The sequence below is a fragment of the Netta rufina genome (assembly GCF_964035555.1).
Source record: "Netta rufina genome assembly, chromosome: 2".
Lineage (NCBI taxonomy): Eukaryota > Metazoa > Chordata > Aves > Anseriformes > Anatidae > Netta > Netta rufina.
The window spans coordinates 35,906,962-35,930,587 of NC_140124.1; the positions used below are offsets into that span (position 1 = coordinate 35,906,962).

At 35.4% G+C, this 23,626-nt stretch overlaps 1 protein-coding gene across 3 annotated transcripts in view; it reads left to right on the top strand.

Moving 5' to 3' along the window:
* The window catches only part of TAX1BP1 (Tax1 binding protein 1), a 56,391-nt gene that overhangs the window by 22,211 nt on the left and 10,554 nt on the right, over positions 1 to 23,626 (top strand). Inside the window, exons 6-14 of one of the 3 annotated variants that reach the window (XM_084282291.1) lie at positions 8,951 to 9,099; positions 9,237 to 9,327; positions 10,838 to 11,023; positions 13,270 to 13,497; positions 13,731 to 13,877; positions 14,658 to 14,751; positions 15,964 to 16,082; positions 17,517 to 17,642; positions 19,628 to 19,699. In XM_084282291.1, coding sequence (XP_084138417.1) covers positions 8,951 to 9,099; positions 9,237 to 9,327; positions 10,838 to 11,023; positions 13,270 to 13,497; positions 13,731 to 13,877; positions 14,658 to 14,751; positions 15,964 to 16,082; positions 17,517 to 17,642; positions 19,628 to 19,699 — 1,212 coding nt within the window. The remainder of the gene's footprint in view (positions 1 to 8,950; positions 9,100 to 9,236; positions 9,328 to 10,837; positions 11,024 to 13,269; positions 13,498 to 13,730; positions 13,878 to 14,657; positions 14,752 to 15,963; positions 16,083 to 17,516; positions 17,643 to 19,627; positions 19,700 to 23,626) is intronic. The other 2 variants (XM_084282292.1, XM_084282293.1) reach the window with 2 other exon arrangements.

Below are 23,626 nucleotides of genomic sequence, written 5' to 3' on the forward strand. Positions count from 1 at the left end.
AATGACTGCTTTAACAAAGTGATTCTGTGGGTTCTTTTTCTTCTTTTACTCCTAGTCCTCTGGTGCAAGTCACATGCAGCTGGATATTTAGTTATGGTCTAAACCTTTGACACAAAAATCTTAATTTCATCAACTCCACTTTTTAATCTATTTTTAAAAAAATGTTTAGTTTATTCATTAAATAAATTAATTAACAACAAACAACTTTCAATATACTTAGAGCACATTAAGTTAAGAAAAACGATTACTTACAAGTAGATAAGTCTGTATAGATGTACACAATTGATTTGGAGTGCAGAGCTCTTTATTCTTCTGGTGTGTTGGTAACTGTTACACATTTATTGCCATTAAATTCAGATACAAATAATCACGAACCCCTTTATATAACATACTTGTCAATCTGTTTTCCTCTTTTCTAAAAACAAACAAACAAAAAAACCTCAATTTCCTCAGAGCAAATAGTGTGGATATCTGACCTAGTATCCTTGTCTTTTAATGATATGTATTATTAAGCCACCCTGTATTTTTTTTTTACCATAGAATCACAGAATGGTTGATGTTGGAAGGGATTGTTAAAGATTATCTAGTTCCAGTCCACCTGATGCAGACAGGGACATCTTCCACTAGACTTGCTCAAAAGCCCCATTCAGCCTGGTCGTGAGCATTTTCAGAGATGGGGCATCCACAACTTGTCTGGGTAGCCTGTTCCAGTGTCTCACCACCTTCGTAGTAAAGAACTTCTTCTTTATATCTAATCTAAATCTACCTTGCTTTAGTTTAGAACTGAGATCATTTGCCCTACTGCAGTTTGTTAAAACATAGTTTTCTTAATATCTCCTGTGTATTTATATTTTTTCATATGTGTTAAAGATATTTCTCCTTTTTTAGTACTGACTTTTTTCAGTCTTCACAAATAGCTCAGGAGTATTTGGGACTATTGAGAAATATCCACAGAAACATTGCTTTCCTGATACAGGCAGGGTAGTTGTTGATGGACTATGTCACAGCTCTATCCAAATTAATGTTTCCCTCCCACTCTTAAACATTTGCTCTCTTCTCTTCCTAGTTGCTGTCTAGGAGTTCTGGGCATTGGGGTATTGTCTTCTGTGTCTGATTTTCGACTGGTTGGGATGCTTTTAAAGTGGTTCTTTAGAGGGTCTTTGGGACAAATATTAGGAAGAAACACACTAAAGTTAGATTCAGTCTTTTAGGAACAAAGTCTATGCTAAAATAAATCCATATAAAAATATCTGTATCTGTATAAATAAATAAGTAAATCTGTTCAGGTGTAATACAGTCAGTATTCCACACAGTTTGAACATTGGGCAGTAATCTAAGTGATGCAAAGATTGGCCTTCTTGAGTTTCAAGAACAGGTGAGTCCCTGTGTATCACTCCTGACAGGTAACTGTAAAGGTCACAACAAACTACAGGTTTTGGTTTGCTAAGTGTTCTTGCTGTTCAGGAGATACAGGCTTTTGTTGCCTTCTTACAAGATTTCTATCTCATTTCATACCAAAAATGGGCAGAATAAATTAATTCAAGGCATAAAGTGATTGTGTTATTTGAGTTGTTGAAACATTGCTTCTCATTCAAGTCCTGCATATTACAGTACTCCAATTCCCGTCTTATTTCTAAAGGCTTTTATTTTAGGGTTAGCATCTTATTTTACCACATTGGAGTAAAAAAAAAAAAAAAAAGTGTATTTTTTCTGGTATTCAACACAGTGGTTCTGCAGACCTAGTTTTCTCAGTTTGTCATCACCACCATCACAGAAGAAGAATATCTGCAAGACGCACAGCTTTGTGCTTGCCAGTGTTTGTGCTCACAGGGACCATATGCTCCAGCCCTGCTGTTGTGCTTCATATGGAATCCCTAGCTTTGTGCTGCGAGTGGATAGATATTCAGTTCTTTCAGCAGTTCTGTCTACTGAAATTATCTGTTGCCCTTTATATAGAAAAGGAGATGGCTTGAGGCATGTTTGTATTCTCCAGTATATGGAGTGAAGTTTGAAAAACTTCACCAGGTCTCCACTTAAAACATGCATATTCTTATTTTCCTTTAGCGGATCACCAGTGCACAAAGCAGGATCGATTTTATACAATATTTTGGTAGACTAGATTAGTACACACTGCTACTGTGGTTTAACCCTGAGCACCACCCAACCACTTTTTCGCCTTCCCCTCCAGGGGGAGGGGGGAAGAGAATCAGACGGGTAAAAGTTAGCAGACTCATGGGATGAGATATAGTCCATCTAATAAGTAAAAAAAAGAAAACAAAACCAAGAAGAAACAAGTGATGGGCAACACAATTGTTAACCATCAGTTGACTGATGCCCAGACAGTTTCTGAGCAACTGCAGTCCTACATTTTTTTTTTTTTTAATTTATTTATTTTTATTTTAAATTGCCAAGCATGCTGTCATATGGCATGGTCAGTTTGGTCAGTGTGGGTCAGCTGTCCTGGCTGTGTTTCCTCCCAGCTTCTTGTGGATCCCCAGCCTGCTCACTGGCAGGGCAGTGTGAGTAGCAAAAGGCCTTGTTGCTGTGTAAGCACTGCTCAGCAATGACTACACGATCAGTGTGTTGTCAACACTGTTTTCATCACAAATCCAAACCACAGCATCATACAAACCACTAGGAAGAAAAGTATTTCTGTCCCAGTCAAAACCAGTACAGCTTCATGTCTTGTAATTGCCACCGTGGGCCCCTTAGCCAACCTTCCCCCCCAGCCACTAAATATGTGAAGCTATTGTAGAACTTCAGTCTCCAAATTCAGTCTTAACTGCGTTAGGTTGGTCTCTTCCTCCTCTCTCATCTAAGGGCCTTTTAGCAGATGCAGTATGTAGCTGTTACAAGAAGATCAGATTTGGGGGAAGGAAGCAATTCTTTCCAGTTGACCCCCACCTTCTTCTGCCCCCTAAGATGCACATTCTTTTTAGTCTCTTGAAAAGCACTGTATGTCCTGGTACAGAAATACACTCTATCCTTCTGCAGCCTGTTTTCATGCCAGTTAAACCACTCCTATGCTTAATTTCATGCCATCTGGGGAATAAAATGAAGTAATATTTTTACAAGGATGATGTTCCCTGATAACTTTTTTTTTTTTTTTAATTTTGAATCATATTGCATATATAGCTTGTAACTCTAGTAATACAACACTGTTAAAATAATGATGCACTTACTCACTATGATAATTTTACTTACAAAGACACAAGATGCATGGTCACCAGAACTCTTCCAGGTTTCTTTTAACATTTAATTTTTTCCTTTGGTTTCCTACTGAGATCACTTTTTACTGGTACACACCCTGGTGTGAGAGCTGCACTGCTAAGCTGCTTTTACCTGAAAATACTTGCCTTTTAAGAAAGTTGAAGAACATTGAATCAAAAAATCAATTGCATTTTTATATATAAAAAGGCGATACAAATAAAATAGCAATACAAATATTTCTCCTATATATCTTACATGCTATTTATATAAAAAATATATATACGTATGTAAATAAAAACAATGCATTTTTTTGTGTTCTCTGGCAGCACTGCCCTTGTCTACTCCCTCAAGGTTTAATATTACTTTGTTGAAGGGGGGGGAATATACAGTAGCTATAGTATCACTCATGCGTTTGCTTGTCTGACACTGAGCAACCATTCAGATTTGTACACACGGGTTTTAAACATTTTTGTAGAGAGAGCACAGCTTTCACATCAGATCCTTTTGCAGTCATTTGTCTCCCTCTAGTGGGCAAAGAGCACTTCTGGACTGATTTCTATCAGGTTAGAGTGGTGACAAGTCATATTTCTGTGGCAGTGGTGTTCTCTAAGGTTTAACTTCAGACAGAAGCAGCAGATTTATTAATTATCCTGCACATTATTTGACCCTGGGTATATTTGAAAAGCGTTTCCATTACGACACTGACATAAAGTGAGGCATGAGTGAACTTACTGACTCGATAACTTGTTCTCTCATCAGCTTTTGAAAGTTTACTTCACCATTTAACTTCTCAAAACTGGGCTAATTCATCTATTTGATAGGCAGTTTTAATGGGATATCCATCCAAATCCCAATTCTACTAAGGTATTTTTCCTGCATAGTAGTTTTATACACGAAAGAGTTAGGGAGTTTCTCTGGTTAGACAGTGACAGAAGGATGCCGTGCAGTGCAGTGTGTCTGCAGTACAAGTGCCCGGTTCGTAAAAGTAAACAAATTGAGTATTTTTTTCTGTAGCCCTTTAAATCAAGTTATGTTGGTTTTGTTTGTACAAAAAGCCAAGAGTCAGGGAAATTCATCGTTTGTAAAACAAAACAAAGCCCCATCATGTAAAATAATGACTTAAAGATACAAAGAAAACGTTCAGAAATGCTCGGGTTGAAACCAGCAGTTATAGGACCGACGGGTGCTGTGAACATTTGGTAAAGAGCAAACCCGGTTTTAAGGTGTCAGTGATTGTTCTGTATATGAACACATCCTAAACTGATTAATTTATATTTATGTCACTGAGTGATTGGAGATGCTCTTACATGTTTTAGTTAGGTATTCTGCCTGTACTTTAATTCAAATTATATGTTTGTGAGAGTGATTTTTTGCAGTTTAAAGTGAAATTATAAGAAATGTTAAGCATCTAACATTCTGAAATGTAAGTGCATGCTGCAGAATCAGTATGTGTGTAAACACTTTGGCTGCCTCCTGCAAAAACTTGTATGTCTGTAGTCAGTTCATGAAAGTAATGGTATGACTGATGTTGCTTAGATGAACTTTTACCGAGTTAGGCCGTAGTTTTGGAGAGAGAGAGAGTTTTTATTCTGTTCAGTAACGTTAATTTTATATCACTGCTGCTGTGATGTATTAGATTTTGGATTAGAGGTGTTTAGTGCGGTATTTCTGTGGCCAACCATAGTGACAAAGATAAAAACTTAAAATCAGGGAGTACGTTTGGGGTTGGTTTCCTGTTTTACTTTGCTGCATTATTAAATTTCACTTGGGAAAGGAAACACAATTTGAGGTTTCCTTTCAGAACATTTGGGCCCTGTGTCATGAGAATACTCAGACAGCTTTGCGGTGGCTGCAATGGTACTGTGTTGTGTTCATCACTTGTCCTCAGAGGTCCTTTAAACGGGGCATGATGTCAGCCAAGTGTTTTACACAATTCTGTTGGAGCTCCTACGATGTCAGGGGGATAAACAAAAGGCTCCAGCAGATAATTAATCTCGATCTCCTAAATTCTCTATGGGATATGAAGGGTAATGGTTCCCCTGACAGTAAGTTACGTCCAAATGAATCAATCCGGCTAAAACTTGAAAAGTGATGGCAGTTTTTATTTTTATTATTATTATTTTGAAGTCATCTTGCATTTGGTGAATTGACCTCTTTAGTCTGAGAGTTTCATAGGTCGCTTTTAGCCTTTCATTCTTCTTTCATAATGGATGAATTCTGTAAAAAATGAAATCCAGGTTGCAGATACTAGCTGTTACTCAGAGGTGACACTTTCTGGTATAGAATAGCTTTTAAAACATGGGTAGGGGTATTAGATGTATTTATCAGGATACACTAGATGATGTAAAATCCCTGTTCTTATAGCATCTTTTTGTAATGAAGTGTAAATAAGTAAATGAAGTGTAATAAGTAAATTATCTATAATGGCAGTTTTTGCACCAGGGGGACAGTTTGTCATGTGATTTCAATAAAATTAATTTTACAATAATCAGTTTAAAGTCTTTTGCCACTTTAGAATAGCAATAAAAAAATAAATATATTGATGTCTCATCTTTCTTTCCCTTCCCTATCTGAGGGTGGTACATCAGACTTTTCAATGTAGGATTTTGATTCTGGGAAAATAGATCCACTTAACAGCTACCTTAATTTTTTTTTTTTGTTGCATTTCATTAGCGAGACTCTGAGTAATTACAGGAGTTTTTGTTCTGATAGCTTTTGTTTTGCAGCAGTGAAGCTGACTTAAGTAACTTCTGGCTTCTTATTCTGCCCCTTGTGATGCAGTTTGCTTTTCCGCTCCACCCATAATACTGTTGCAACTCTTTTGGAGGAGGGGGTGCATTTCTAAGTTGAATTAAAGATAAGATCCAATGTAAAAATAATCTCGAAACTGTCACGTGTTTTTAAACCGATTCATTGAAATGATCCATGCTCTTGGTTTGTTTTTCTTTCTGTTAAAACAGTGGAAGGAAAGATATATTTGTAGATGTTTCAGATAAATTAAAAGAAATTAATTAAGCAGCAGTTTAATTATCATCTTGGTAGCAGTGGTTGTATGTGTTGATACGTTTATTATATTCTTCCACTTGAGACTCTGCCTAAAACACAGCCGACCTTTACCTGTAAAATAGTCTGAGAGTACTCATTTTAAATTTTATAGGCTCTGAAACCACCGTAACCAGAGTGTATGGGACTGGGACTGCAGCATCTAAATTGAATTGCTAAGAATTCTGTAAAATAACAAGTCGTCTCTAAAAATTAATCCTTTCTTCTTTCAAAACTGTGGGCTTTAGTTGTATCTAAACAAGTTTATTAGGTGAGAATCTGTTAAGTATGGAACTTTTACATTTTAATACCATGTCCCTTTAGAATAACTAGCAAAGCAGCATCAATTGTAATGCTGTTTGTGGAGTGTATTTTTTCAGGCTATTAATTCCTTTTAATATATGTTACCTTTGGCAGCCTGTTTGAACTGTTTGTACAGTTTGTATATATAATGTATCAGATTAAATTCTTTTGAAGGCACTTGGGTTACAGCAGTTACAGTTATGCCAAAGTGGTGTTTAGAGAAAACAGATATGCATTGAAATAGGCTTTTTACTATACTAGACTTTCAAAACAGGGGCAGGTAATTAGTCTCCACTGCACTAGAGAAGGACAAGCAGTTGTAATGTGTGTTGTTGCTGCTGGTTATATAGCAAGTTTTACTTGGAATATCGACTTTAATTAAAATATCCTGCCTTCATTACACCAAAGTACGTGCACTTTTGTTTGCAGGGAACTGATAGCTCTTCAAAAATAAAAGCCTTGCAGGAGTTCTTGGTCTTGTCTTTAATACTGTTTTCAACAAACAGTGCATTCATGATCCCTTCTCTAAATACTTTATTCTATTAAGGCATATAATAAAGCCAATTAAGAGTTCAAATAGTTGGAATGGATTGGTCCTCTTCCTTTTTTAATAGTATCTGTAACAAAAATTAAAATCTACTTTAGGTGCCTGTTTAGGGTTCAGGAAGTATTTGAGACATCAGTTACATTTGCCACCCTCACAATTCACTGCCCCCCGCCCCCAAATCATAATACCCAAACCTCTGTTTAGTTGCTTGTAAAAGCAGGGCTTAATTACACTTGCAAACAGCGTATTTTTGACAATTAATGAGTAAAAACAGTCCTCATTATATTTTATTGTACTTAAAACATTGTTAGTTAAGTGGAATCTGGCCAGTAGGGGTTCTCCATGAACTCTGCTTGATGTGTTTCTCGTGATGTAACAGTACAGTTTTGTTGTTTCAGGGCATTAAGTTTTGTTTAAAAATGATGAACAGATGAACTAGTGCTTTAATCTTCCAAATGCAGGGTGAAAAGACAATTTGTACCTTAGTGTCTGCGCAAACATTGTAAGTCACGCTGTAGTCAGTTGTGTTGGTCAGTCTGTCTTGACCTTGTTTACACTTTGATTTTTATCACTGCCACGGGGAAGCTTTATTGAATTTTGATAACAGAAATGGTAATGTATTTAGTGTTTCTGATTTCTTTTCTCAGGAAAATAGCATTGTATTAAAAATCACGTTTTTCTGGCTTAAGATGGCCTGTTTTTAAATGGTCGTTTTACTGTGGTGAAGATGACTTTTAACTGTGCACTGCCTTGGATGGTATAGATAGACATTACAGTAATTAGAGTAACGAATGCATGCTGTACTTGCAGTGACTGCTCATCTTGTGTCTGTCAGTGTTACAAGGGAATCCGTACTGGGTGTTGTAATCATCCAGTTTTAGCTTCCAATCTCTATGACTTGAATCCTGCAATTGTTTCGTGGTCCTCTGTGAGCTTTATGAGGCCTTCCAAATGGGCTAGCTGGTAGAATGTAACCTTATAGCTAACTGCTCATCATCAGGAGTATCACTGCTTCCATTTTTTCTCCTTCTTGCTTGCAGTTGTCTTTACTGTGGCTTGCTTGAGTCCCTAGTCCTGCCGGCTGGGCTATTTCTGATGCCGGCCAGGATGCTGTTGGCCTTCTTGGCCACCTTGGTTATAGTCCAATACCCCCAGGTCCTTTTCTGATGGGCAGCTTTACAGCCTCTTTTCCAATAGTCTCTGCAAAACTGAATGCTTGCACTGAAACAAACGCCTTATTGACTCATTATTTTTATTAAATAAGCACAGTGAATTTAATGTTTGTAAATACCAGGTAGGAGGTTCAAAATGGGCCTGTCATACAGCTTACAGAAGAGAAGAAATCTAATGACCATCTGCCTTATGTTATAGCTTTATATGTATTCTAAACTAAAAGAACTGAGTAATTTCAAATATTGTACATTTTTAGAAAGCTTTAAATCATGTAATTTATTTTAGTTGATAAATGTGATACTGTTTAAGCAGAAAGTTCAAGTTCATATATGGATGCTGCACTGCTTATTGCATTAATAGATGATTGAGAATGCTAAATGTTACTTGAAATGTGAATTTTGATCTTTTTTTCTGATAGTAAATTAATAGGTATTATTGAATATTTATAGAAACAATGTTTTGTGTAGAAAGCTTAAAAAACTTGAAGTAAATAATGGAATGTTTGTGAAATATTCCCTTATTTGAAATAAAATATATATGATGCATATATATATATATATATACATATAACCTAGAAATTAACAGAATTTATATATTTGAACATTAATTCAAGTAGCATTTTGTAGTTCTGGAGAAGTGCATTATTAAATGAAATATTTGCAATTGTTTTTAAAGGCTAATATTCAAGCATCAGAAACTCTTAAAACTGAAAATGATGATTTGAAGAAAAAGCATGAAGAGGCTGCTTCAAAAGTTCTCCAGCTTGAAGAAGACATCATGACTGTTACTCAAAAAGCCATTGCGAAAGAAACAGAGTTAGACAGGTATTTAGTCATTTTGACCCTTACCTTCCTTATTTTATGGTTTCTTTCCATGTGTGTTTTTTAAACTATCACTTTTTAATATATGTATGATTTTTCTGCATTAATAATTCTGTACCATTAATTTGCTTATTTCTTAGTATGAAGGACAAACTAAAGAAAGTGATGCTTGAGAAGGAGCAACTTGAATGTGTGTTAAAGACAGAAAAGGATGAAAAAGAACTTTATAAGGTAACTTTATTCCTTGTACCTGTGTACACTGAAATGAAGTGGTTTGAAATAAAGGTAATAATGTTTTACAGAGAGATCTGATAAATGATATTTATTAAGGAATAAGTGAAAAGGGGCATTTCTGTGAATAGATTTTTAAGAGTTACAGAAGTTGTTATATAAGAATGAATGGGGAAAATGGCATTTGAATTCGTCCCATCATGTAAAAAAGTTTTGTAAGGAGAATGTACCAACAGTTTGTTGAAATGCAAGCACAGTAACCTAAAATTCTTAGGTTCTTTAGGTATATGCAGTGCATCATCCAGTAACTGGTTATCTTAACATACCTATGAAAAAATAAATTACTTTTTACTCTTACAAGCTCTCTCCCAAGAGTATGTTTTCTAGGTCCTGAGTCCTTTGAGTAACTTTGAGAAAGTATAGGAGGAGTTGTGCTGCACTGATTTTTCACTAGCATAAATGATTTATTTTGGTGGTATTGAGAAACATCCGTATTTAAAACAAACAAACAAACAAAAAGTCTTGTAAATAGTCTTCGACTTAACTAGACAGAAGTTCTGAATTAAGTGGACTGCTGGAACCATCCTTACAGCAAACATGTATGTTTAATTTTTATAGGAGCTTGCTGTACTGCCCTGCCTAATTTGATGTGTCCATTTGCTTAGAAAAGTAAATAGAGAAACTGATCAGGCTTTAGCAGTGTCACCCCCTAACTTGTCTTGAGATGATGACTGTTAGTTTTCTTACTCCTTCTTTTGAAGAAAAAATCCTGTTTCTGTTTTACTTATTGTAATAAGGAACTCCTTGGGTTGTATAAAACAAATCAGATGTCTTCCTATGAACGTGAATAATCTTTTAAACACATCTTGTATGTGGCAGGCAACATTAGATTTATACCGGAATTCATCTTAAAATTTCAAAATGTTTTTTGCGAGCATGGGATTTGGCTGTAAATAAGCAACTCAAATCTTGTAGTCTTCGAACAGCACTTGAATACAACAATTACCATTTTTTAGGCATTATATGATAGACTTTGTGACATCTTAAAAACAGCCTTAGGGTTGTTAAAGTAGTTTGCTGTCTTGGTAACTGGATATTGGTGGTATAGTCCTGTTTGCTTAGACAACTTCAAGTAGATGCTACCAGAAGATTAATTTCTCTGTAGCTTTCTTTAAGTCATTTTCTTGCTTGTGTTTCGTTTTCCTGCATTTGTGAAGAAAAGAGTTAGTTTTGAAAAGCTTAGCGTGTTTTGTATAGAAAATGGGAGCTTACCTTCAATCTGTAGAGTGGAGGAGCTGTTGTTAGAGCTGAAATCAAGCTGAAAGGATTCCAACCAGAAATCTTCTGCTGTGAGGGCAGTGATATTATCAAATGTTTAATTTTTTTTTCTTTTCCTGTCCTAATCTGTCTCAGAGATGAGCTAGAATTTAGCAAACACTTAAATGGACAGATAAACAGCAGTTTTTTTTAATGTGGAAGAAGAGTTTGACATTTTTTAGCATCATTACAGATACACTTGAAGAATACAGAAATAGAAAACACCAAACTAGTAAAAGAGATCCAGACGTTTAAGAATTTGGATGCAAACAAAGAAAACATGATATCGTATTATAAAGAGGAGGTTGGCAGATTACAGCTATTTATAGCTGAAAAAGAAAATATGAAGAAAGCTTTTTTGCTCTCCTCATCAAATAAGGTAAGCATTGCTACTACTATAATTGGCCTACTTTAAAATAAATATATCCAGGGTAGTATGTGCTTTACAAGAGAAAGGAAGAATTGATATTTCCTATGTATAGGTTGAGAGCCAGGAGGATTGTGGTGTTCTCAGCAGATGCAGAAAATAAACAAAGGAGAAAGTAAATTCAATTTCGTTTTGTTTCTTGAGGTGTCTCACATGAGACAGCTTGAGGTGAACTCTGTGGAAAAAGTAATTTATGAGTTCAGTGAAAGTGGTGCACTCCTCTGAGTTGCATGTAGCTTCATGAAAGAGGAAAGAAAATGAAGAATAGAGAGAATAGGGAAGAGAATGCAGCCATGTTGAGAATGAAGAGGATGATGGTGGAAAAAAAAAAGGAAAATTCAGAAGATGTACTGAGGGACTCAGTTGCTGTCAAGATACAATGGTATAAAACCTGAGGAGGGATAAGATGCCGCATAAATGGACTAAACCAACTGACAAGTCAGCAGTATGAGTGTTGGTAGGACATCAAAAGAGGAGGTGACTTTTGCTATTCAGTGTGATAGGACTATGGTTAGCAAGCAGTGTGGTGCAACACGATAGTGAATGTGCTGAAGAACTGGTATCCATGCTGTCTGTGGTCTGGGAAGGGTACTTGAGATTAGTTTTAGTGTGGTGCTGTGGTTGGAGTGCATTAGGTTTGTCCTTGATGAGCATCTATCTTCCTGTTTCGTTTCATCTGCTAGGAACCCAGTGTCTGTGCCTTGAGACTGTTCTGTGATGTGATCTAGCATGATGGGTAATGGTGGAATGACTGGGGATTTTGCTTCAGAAATGTGCTCTTGATCCAAACCAGAGTTAATTTAGACACAGTTTTAGGAGCCAGCATGGAAAAGTCAGGTCATCCAGGTGATGCACTGACTTTATTTCCATCTCATGTGTCTTGTCTGTTGTCTTACTGAAAAAGCAATCTAGTTTTTGAAAGAAGAGACATTGTGTTAAAGTTAGAAATGTAAAATACAAGTGCTAATAAGAGTGGAAGTAGCAAGAGCACAAAAAGAACCCAGTATTTTGCTTAAATTATTGCTTACATTCTTTTTGTCTTGTGACTGTTCTACAGTTTTGTTTCTGAATATGTTAAGCTACTACACTATTTTACTTGAGAATTAAAAACGTAGCGTGTGTACTGGAGCAAACAAACGTCATCTGGTTATCTTGAGAAGCATTTATAACTTTTCTGGTGGGATCATTAACATTTTTGCCTTACACTGAAATTGTTTACTGGAAACAATACGTTTACTGAAACATGTAACTGATGTAGGATTTGCTGTAAAAAATAGTTAAGGTATAGTTCTTTAGGGCACCTACTAGTTCATCCATCTTTTTAAATGATTACAGGATGTATTACTATTCCACTGGACTTGCTGTGCAATCTTCTATGTGATTATTAGAAATGAACAAATAGTGGACTAGAGATGCTTGAATTTATGTCTAGACTCAAGAATATGAGCTCATAATGTCTTCAGGAAGCCCAATGGCCGCAACTGGCTTATAACAGCTTTTATTTTTTATGTTATTTTTTTAATAATTCTGGGCTTTTCTGGGTGTTGAGAGACCAGTTTCACAGTTTGGTCAGTGGGCCCTTGGTCTGCTTTATCGAGCTGCAGCGATGCCAAGAGCCTTATAGTGCTGCATGCTGCAGCTAATTCTCTGTTAATTCTTCTCTTTTCCTTCTGAAACGCTTATTATGCAAGATCTTGGGACATGGAGTTGTTTGGAAAAACATTCCAACGCTCTATTCTGTGTTGTTTGACGTAAACCACTTGTAGGCATTGTAAGGCTTCCTATTCTGCCGTAACCTGCAGTGTCTTACTCTGGGATGAACTCTGTTTTTGAAGCTGGATGGCCATTTATGCCTATTAGGAGCTCTGTGGTAATAAGATGTTCTGCAATAAGCTTAAACTAAAGCTGAAACTACAACAAAAATCCAATATAGGTAAAATGATGATGCCTAAACATGTGTTTTGAAATGGTGATTGTGCAAAGACCTTTATATCCTAGTGAAATATGGATACCATTGTTGGCAAAGAAGGCAAATGGGGAAAATGATACTAGTGCACAACCTTCTGGATTTGGTATTTTTGCCAGAGGCACCAGAACAAGCTGATTTTTCTTGTGAATGTTTCTCATCCCTTTAACAATCTTGATTTAAATGTTGAATTAAAATTTGATCAATTCTCTTTCCCTTCTCTCTTTCACAGGAGGATGCAAGTATTTTAAAAGAACAGCTGAGGAAAGCTGAGGATCAGATTCAGGCTAGCAAACAAGAAGCTGTCCTAATGTCAAAAGAGTTGAGCGATGCTGTAAACGTGAGAGATAAGACAATGGCAGATCTTCACAGTGCACGTCTGGAAAATGAAAAGTTGAAAAAGCAGCTTGCTGATGCTTTAGCTGAACTTAAAAAAATCACAGCTTTGAAAAATGAACAGGTAATTGTTAGTTTTCCTTACTGGAGTTTATATGTATTCACAAAATCTGTCAGTCAGCTTAGTTAATCCTGGAGTTTAAAATATGCTTTTTTGGGTAATTATTACAAAATAGGACAGCCTTTTGTACTTACATAGACTACTTTGCTTTCTTTAATAATAATAATAAAAAAAAAGGCTTTTCAGGGAGTAGTACTATTTGAACAAAAGGGATAACAGTTTTTATTTTTTAAAAGGAAACTTCAAACACAGTGGAGCAGGAACTGCGCAGAGAAGTTGAAGATCTGAAGCTTCGTCTACAAATGGCTGCTGACCATTACAAGGAAAAATTCAAAGAATGTCAGAAACTTCAAAAACAAGTAAACAAGTTCACAGAACAGGCAGTAAGTAGAATGGAGAAATTGCAGTTATTTTGTAGCTTTTCAGCAACTGTTTAACTTCTTTCTGCAAAAAAAAAAAACTGATTTTAGAGCAGAGTTCTTAAAAAATCTGGGGAAATCTGGGACCGAGTAGCAGAGAGACTTCAGTGGGCAAAATGTCAATGGCAAGATGTACAAACGTGATTTCTTAGGACAAAGTCTTTATTATTTCTGTGATCTCCAGAACAAACAGGGAAGCTACCCAGTTTTGATCCACAAATTACTTTCAGAGTTTGATTCTCATCCAGAAGGTCAATGGTGAACGAGGTATCATATCATAATGACTGTGGCTTCTCCTTAAAAATGTTCTGTATCTTTGGCTATATTGCAGATCTGATAGAAACACTGAATATTACTAATTTGACTTAGGGCACCAGAAGTGCCCTATAATTATTCATTAGTAATACTGACTACATTTTCTAATTAAATGTTAGATTTAAGTTGATGGATTTAGGTATAACCTATTATCTAGAGAACAAGATTTTCTAATAATTTCCTTTAAAATTGCTATTTCTAGGGAAGGAAAAAAAAGATCTTTATGAAATAAGATTATAAAAATCATTGTCTGAGACTGTTTCAGTGTTAGTAGAATAAATTATGTTTACATATTTATTACTTTCTCCTGTTTTCATGAGCAGTTCTTCCTCATCCAATTTTGGAGGAGGTGATAGTGGAAGAAATATGTTACTTTGTGCTTTGGTTTTCATTTAATAAAATACCAAAACAAAATTTCTTTTCACCAAGAAAATTGCAGGGAGTCAACAGAAACTGACAGATGCATCTAACATTGAGACAGCTACTGCCGTCGTTACAGACAAAAAGTTGTCTGCATCTCCAGGTATCAACAGCTTAAATTTTGTATGTTTATATCATCCTGAAAGCGTTGTCTATGTGAAGTAGTCCCTAATAGTTTTTCTACTATAAACTAGGTGAAGTCGTTCAGTCTACTTTGAAGTAAAGGAAGCTGGTAGAAATGTGAGAATGCATCAGAAAAGCTGATTTTTTTCCAAGTACTAGCATTCATAAGTTATTTTATTGTATCTTTTCAAAACAGTTCAATTAATATTATTAATATTAATGCAAGTAGGACTGAAATAATAAATTTTGCTTGATAGTTAACAGAGTGGGTTTAGCCAAGCTAACAAACAGAGTTCATTTAGGAAAAAAAAAAATTCCACCCCAAATTCTCAGTTTGTATACAGTAGTGTGAAAATTTTGCAGTCACCGTACAATGAACGTTCACTGGAGCATTCTGCTGTAAAATCAAATCCACAGTAAAGTTCTGATTATTTGATGACAAGGTCAAGTCTACAGACTGTTCTTGTGATTTATAGGCAATAGTAGTTTATTAGAAAATTAACTAGGTTATAATCTTTATGAACTATTAAGTTCTTACAAAACTAATCTTCTAAAATAAACATATAATAGGTTATAACTGAACCTAGTTTAATATTCAATTTAAATCGATAAATGCTAGTAAACGCTGACTAATTTTGTTGTTGCCTTACAAGGTCACACATTCTTTCTCTGTGTGGAGACTCTAGGGTGTAATTTCTGGTCACTTTCATCCCATCTTAATTAAATACAAGTGTTTCCTAAAACAAATAAAATCCCAGTAAGTCTAGTTATAATATGTGATGGGATGAAGTAGATTGCTGAGGAATTTAATGATTTTGCAGAAGAATAAAGTATCTAGAATAATATTGATAAGAAGGTATTCTGGTGTTTACTTTCTTGGGAGCTCATGGGAGAGATAACTATATAACTATATATAACTAGATAACTATATATACTGCACAGATCAATGTAAAAAAGTTATGTTCATCTGCAGTATGAGAGAGGGTGCTGAACACTGCCTTGCTGATATGACTGCTGATCCTTCAGTGTCATGTGGCTACTGATGTGTTTGTCTCTGAATAAGTATTTATTGGATGACATGGAGCACTCTGTTCTTGACGCATTGTCAAATTTAGCCTATCATCTCTTTGATGCATACTTTATTTATGGAACAAAAAATCAATGTTCATGTTTTTTTCTTCAATGTTCACAGTTAGCCCCATTTCACCTGATGTAGTTTCGGAATTCATGGTAAAGGAGCAAGTACGTGAAATGAATAAAGAAATTGCTGAGAAAACAGAGAAGTATAAGAAATGCAAGCAAATGTTGGCAGTAAGTAAATGGCTGCTTCGGAAAGCTGAACAGAAAGCTCTAGGTGCTAAATCTTAAAACCACAAAGCCTACCCAACTGAGTTGCCTTGCTGCTTATTTGTGTGATACTCCATGCTTAAGGTAGAAATGTTGACATTAGAAAACACATTTTTATTGAGTCAGCTCTCAATTACCTGTGGTGTTAGGGAGCCCAGATGGAGACTGCTTAGGATAACTCAAATGCAGGAAAAACAAACGAACAAAACTATTGCTACTTCTGTGCTCAAGCTTTTGAACACGTTTTTTAACTGTATATGTTAAATGTAATTGCTTTAATACATCAAATACAGCACGTTGCTCTAAGCCAGTTGATGTTTGGAAAAAGTAGAGCAGTTATTAAGCTGAAGTGATGTTCAAGTGCAATAATTCCCTCCAAATCTGACTGTCCTGGGTTTTTATATGGTTTTGATATCCAGGTGGGTGGGGCTTAGTAGCTTAGGCTCAGTGGTACATAAGTGCACTTGCACTGTTCTCTGAACCAACGTTGGCACTAGCAGTGCCATAATAGTAAGACCCCTCAAATGTTAATACATCTCAGTATGAGTTTGATTTTCACGCAGCTAGTTTGGATGTATGTGTAATGATGGAGTGTTTCATTAGTAGTGATCATGAAAAACTGATGGCTGTAGAAGTGTTTAAGAAATGCCATCTGGGTGCTGGATTGTCTCGTCTCTTCAGTTGTTTGCTTCTCCTTTGGGGATTAAAAAATAACATTATGAAGTCAGAACAGTTAGAGTTAAGTTTAGAATTAAAAACCGTGGTGTTTTTTTTCTCTACACCAATGTGTTTTCTTCTCAAATGGTCATAACACATTCCTAAACTGCCATGAACTCAGCTTATCATCTTGTTTCTCTTACTTACCAGAAGGAGATTACTTTTTTAATGTGCTCTCCAGGATGTAATAACTACCATGTAATTCTGCTCACTGCCCTGTCTAAAGAAAGCCTTCAGTGGCTTCCACTGGCTATTTCTTCTGTAGTAGTGCTTGAGTAAAGCCTTGCCTTTGACCTTCTGGATGAAAGATATTTAGGGTGATTGTAAAAGTATCATGGGGGAAGGTTTTGTATTGAAGCGAGACACTGGAAAGGGTAAGCATGATTACAGTATGGTGTTAGGATTGTGTTTGTACAACGAAACTCGAAACAGTTAAGTTAAAGAGGAATAGCAGCTTGTTGGAAACTTAAGCAAGAAAAAAAAGTGTATCAAACATCATGTTCACAATTTTCTATGCTCAAAGCCTTGTAATTGAGTCAGGCTAGATTTGTTGAAGACTTCTGTAAATGGTAAAAATCGGTAAAATAGTAATAATGAGGTAAATAGTTCTGAAAGCATAGAGTTATTCAGTGTCATTGTTTGGAAAAAAAATGCTTAATGCTGTGCTGTGAACCACTATAGGGTGAAAAGATGAAATGCAGTGTTTATGCTGATGAACTTGCTAAACTGGAGCTGAAGTGGAAAGAACAAGTGAAAATCAATGAGGGCATAAAATTACAGCTGGCAGCAAAGGAGGATCAGTATAAAGTAAGTTATGGATTTTGTTTGTGACAATGAATGGTGTCCTGTTCTTAACTTACATGCTCATTTCTGATAGTTGGAGTAATAAGGGTTTTAATGAGACAAAAACACTACATATACTTTTGCCCTGAATAGAAAATCTGTAGGAACAACATGTTCTTTTAATGCTTCTTTTAAAGTAAGACAGACCTGCTAAGTAATATGCTTACTAAATGGCTATCAGTCTTCTCATATCGTGGATTTAAAGAAACCTTTAAATGACTTTAATCTTGTGTTACAGGAAAAAAGGGCTAGAGAGTTCTAATTTCTGTTGCTTACAATAATACTAGCAGGAATATCGATTGGCATATTTATCTTCCTGCTTCATGCAGTCTTCCTACTGCATGCAACGTTATCAGTGTACTAACATCTAATGCATTTCACCTGAATTAATGAGAGATTCACTATAAATAATAGGTTGTTTTTAAAACGTTTTTGAGAGATTTAATTTAGAGGAGCTCAACTATAATCTTGGTACGGTGACGTAACGTGCATGCACCAGAAAGTCAAGCGTAATGGACAGCTTTCTTACACAGAACCTTAATCGTTGAGGCTGTGATACTGGAACATATGTTGCGGTGGCTTGTTGGGTAAACAAGGGAAAGATAAATGCAATGGATTTCCCCAAGACCAGCTTTTATGCTTCTGCTCAATCTAATGGTGATTGTTAGTGCAGTAGGGTAGAAATGCTCTATATTGCCCATCTTTACCCATTGCAATGAACAGGATTTAAACAGAATTGTGATTATATTAGTTCTAGTAGGAGCCCTACCTCGTTAGAAATTACCACACTTTTTCTTTATAAAATACTGAAATACTCTATGGCGCATTTCAGCACTACGTAGGCTGTGTAGTCACTGTGTGATTTTCAATACTTCTTTTAAAGCTCTAATTTCACTTTTATAAAATGCATGACTCTTCCAAATTTATTTAACTTCATTAATTAACGGTGATCAGTTGCCACACATAATTTAATGAAAAAACAGTTTCTTTTTTAACTTCTCAACAGCAGGAGTAATAAATAATTGGTTCCAGAACTGAAAGTATTTTGGCTGCAATTCAAAACTGCTTCTTATTCAGGAGGGTGCAAGGAGGGGAGGAAAAAATGAGCTTTTTGTCCCAGTCAGTATGAACTCTACTAAGGGAGAAAATTTCAGAATTAAAAAAAGGACAACCAACCAACCAAAAAAAACTCGAACAAACAAAAACACAAAAACAAAAAGATATTTAACTATACAAAGTATTGCATTTATATGCCAGATAAATAAGTGGAAAGGTGGTTTTCAAAGTAAACCAGGATCCAAACAAAACAGCACTTTGAAGAGAAAGGTTATTTAAGTAATAATTTGGAAACAAAGAGGAAAAAGCTTTCTGTAATATGTCAGTTGCATCTGTCTTCTCCCTGATCACCCAACAGGGCCACGTGGTGGATGTTTGTGAAACAAATGTAGTCTCTTTGAGTTGGGAGGGTGGTTTGGTTCTCTCAGTTCTGTTGTGGGACATGAGATGGAGAGAAGTGAATGGAAGAAATCACTGAAGTACTTGCTGGCAAATTCCTTAGAAATAGTGTGATGAAGCTTGCAAACCTGCAGCTGTTTCTAGAGAGCAGTGTCCCTCTGCCTTCAGTAACACTGGTGTTCGTCTTGTTGTTTTTTTTTTTTTTTTTTTTTTTTTTTTTTACCTGGGATTTCATCATTCCATGTCTGTTTTCTGAAAACTGACAAGAGAAGGTTGCCAGTGTCTTGCTGTTACCCCATAGATAAACTTATGGAGAATGTTTGATTATTTGTAGTAGTAGTAGGTGTTTCATGTGAATGTAGTAGACAAGTTCTTTTTCCATCTGAAAGCTGAACTGAAGTAATTGAATGCACTGTTTTCACAATATATTATGCAGGGAAGTAATGTCTATTCAGTAATATAAGAATTGTAAACTGAATCTGATTTTCATATAGGTTCAGCTGGCGGAAAAAGAGAGACGAATAAAGGAACTGGCATCACAGCTGGAACTCTTTACCAGTGAGAAGGTATTGTCAGGACTGCTGTTAAATATTGTAAACTGGCAGCTGTGGGGCTCTTTGATTTGAGGAATTGCAGTTTACTTTTAAGTGATAATTTGTTTACAGTTCAAAGGTACTTCTCCATGTTTGAATATTTTGCCAAAACGAATTAGCATTTTAAACTGCAAGTTCAGATGGTAACACTAAAAAGAAAAAAGTAAACCACAGAATACCAATTTCCCAAAACTGACTCAACCTTTGAAAATAGTTGTTACTGTTCTGTAATAGTGTTCTAGAACATTTTCTAGATAAACTCTAACATTTCTAAATGTTAGATAAACTCTAACATTTCTACATAAATTTCTACATAAACGCTAACAAAAACATTACAGTGCCACAAGTTTTCTTCCATTCTGTCTAGAATAATACTCTATCTAGGATCTAAAATAATTTTCTGATTGCAGATTGTGCTGTAAGTTAATAATTTCAGATTGCAGTTAGCTCCACATTTTACCAAATGTTCGGATTTCTGTCACTTTTTCCTTTCTCACCTCAGTAGCATCCCTGCTTTTCAGCAGGTTTTCAGTGAACTTTGAGCCTCCTTCCTGTTCTACTCCTTGGTATCCCTCATTGAAAGAGGTTCACTCCTTTTGTGGCTAGAGGCTGATGTCTGATGCGTGCATGTGCTTCCTGGCCAAACAGAAAAGATAATTCTTGGCTTCATGCTGCAGCTGTTCTCTCCTCTTAACAGAGCATAAGGTTGGAAGAATTTCATTTCTTTGCGAGAGACACTCTCTGATATCTTCAGGAGTTACTGGCTGACAGGCAGCATGATTAGTAAACCCTATTCCCTTTGAAATCTTGGTGTAAGATGTCGATACTACATACCTAGCCTGACAGTTTATTTTTTCCATCACTGGTTAGGGTTGTTTTTGCTTTTATCCAGTCGTGGCCTATAACTAGAGATGCACATGTTTCAGCAGTAAAATCTGTAGGTTTTTCATGATGTGTGCATACAACCAAGTCCGTTTGACATCTGCGGTTCTCTTTGTTGACCACTTGTAATAATAAGAACAGCTTGACATATGTGGCAGCAGTGACTTAAGTAAACTACAACTGAAAAAAATACCTTTATCAGAGAAGAAGGATAAACAAGCAGTACTCTGCTTTTTAACTATATGATAGAAAATGGGATGCTGCTTTCAAGAGCTCTCTGTCTAATCAAATTCATTACCATTACTGTAAAAATCAGACAAGTGCATTCTGAAATATTAATGCTAATGTGCTACTGCTGGAAGTACCTCTTAGGTATTATATGGCAATTAATCAAAACGGTGTTTTTGTGAAAAGCGAAGCAATAAAATCAATTCACATTCAGACAGTATTGCATGATATTGTGGAAAAGTTATGATTGTTCAGACTACTTAAACACATCCTGTGAAAAAAAAAATCCAGTATGAACAGATATCTGTTAAACACAGAAATTTACACACTGGTAAATTGAAATTGAACTAATTTCAGATTAAGATACCGTTTTGTAGAACTCTAGAATCTCAAGTAGTTGGTATTTAAATTCTCTTTGTTTAAACAATGATGTAATTTTAATACAGCTTTCATATTTTTCTAATTCAAAAGAAAGCACAATAAAAGTTAAGTTTTAATTAATCTAGTTTAGCTGGAGGCAGTAATTCTAAACACCACACATAAGAAGGAGAGCAACTGTAATAATAATGTATGGAACTTATAAAACCTTGGAACTTTGTCTACCAAATTTATAGATATTTACATTACAAAGAAGAATCAAAGTGCCTTGCTAGACTGGAACCATGATTTAAAAGGTTAAGCACAGTATAGTAAACAGCTTTTCAATTTATGCTCCATTATCAGTGTTTGTTTATAAATGTCACCAAACATAGCATGCTAAAAATGTTCATTTGCTGTCTCTTCAAGCCTATAAAATTACTTGGTTTCTATTTTATTTACATACTTACAGCCTTTGATTTTTAATCGGTCTCTACCCTAGCTGTCCAACTTCTGGCTAAGACTATTTTACAGCACCTTTTTACAATCACTTTGATCTACACTCCGTTTTAATCTTACGTGATGCTAAAATTAAAGTATTAATGCCATTGCTTCTCATTCTAAACTGCTTCCATATTGCAGGAGAAATTGATTTTAAAAAGGAAAGTCTTAATTTCACTGATAATTAATTGTTCCTGCTTTGTATTGAGTAAAGATTAATTATTTAGATTTTACATGCTCACTAAAATTTTAAGACGTAATCCTAACCATTTAACCCTAACCATTTCAATCATATATGGAATTTAGTCTATAAATCTAAAGTAACATTAGCTTAGTTTTATATCATATCAACAGGAGGATATTTTACTTGAAGGGTGTTGTGCAGAAAATCTGCTGTCCTCTATTAGAATGTTTTCTAAAAGAACATAAAAAGTAATTGAAGTATTGTGTTTACAGCCAGCACTCAAAAAAAAAAGATAATTTTCTGTAAGCTGCCTTTCTTGTTTGTGGATAGCACTTCTATCCTATTTGAAAAAGACTTCATTGTTGCTGTTGGGAGTCCAAGCCCTCAAAGTCTGAAACCTGATAGTATGTAGAATTGTGGAGTGGTTTGGGTTGGAAGGGACCTTAAAAGTCATCTGGTTCCAACCCCCTGCCATGGGCAGGGACACCTCCCACCAGACCAGGTTGCTCAAAGCCCTATCTGGCCTGGCCTTGAACACCTCCAGGGATGGGGCATCCACAGCTGCTCTGGGCAACCTGTGCCAGTGCCTGATGTAAATGTGTAGTTTCCATCTTTTTTCATTTGAGTATTTACTGTTTCAGAGACTGAAAGCTGATGTTGCATTTTTGGGCTCTAGAGTTTGGGCTGATGCTTACCTGTTTGTTGTTAAGAAAAACGTTTTGGGTTGTTCCTTTTAATAGCTGAGACATTTTACTTCTCGTGTAGTTAAATAAGTGTTTTAAGTCTTGGTTTTAAGTTTAAATTGAAAGCCTTCTGGGGAAAAGACACACTTCTGGGTTAGAGGTTTTTGTTAACATTACATTAGCACATGTTAAATGAGAACCTAAAAGAAAATGCTAACCAGAAAGGAAAAAAAATAGATCAGGAAACCTCTGTCTTAAAAACATTTATTATTATTTTTATTCTTATATCTCAGAAATTTTTGTCTGGCTCTGAACTGTAAATGACATTTTTCCTTTGGAGTTTGTGACATGAGCTCTTTGCAGAACTCATTTTATTAAATGGAAGGAAAAGAAAAAGACTTTTCTTTGGATGAATTATAGCTGAGGCACTGGCTCAGTCACTGCTCAATTAAGTCATTTTAATTTCTGTCTTTTAATGTATATATTGGCTTAGAGTTTTGATGGTATGTAAGTTATTTAAATCCTTTAGTAGCTCGTAATAATTACTGTCTGTATGGCTTATATGTAACAATTCATGATTTTACATATATGAATATCTTGAAGAGTTCTGCTTGAGCTTTTCTGGAAAATTTAATTGCCTTTCTGATACAAATAATTAAATAAAGCAGGTTCTTGGAGACCCTGAATAAATTCAGCAATTTAATATTTTGGATGAAAACATTGAATTTTGGAAGTAAGATACACGTTTACTTTTGTTAAACTGCAAGTTCACACATATTAAAATAGTTGAGGAAAATGATTTTCATTTTAACTTTACAAATAAATGTAGGGAGGGATAAATATGGATGAGTTAGAACTTTGCTCATCAAACCTTTAAAGTGCAAATTATTTTTCAGAGGAAGTGCAATAACTTTGAAATCTATGTATGAAAATATACAACTTCCCATTGAGAAGCTGCTCATTTGAAATTGTGTAGTAATATACATGCAGTTTTGTTCTGTATGATGCTTAAAAATATAAATATTATACTTTAAATAACTAACCTGATCTGGATTATCTTTGTGA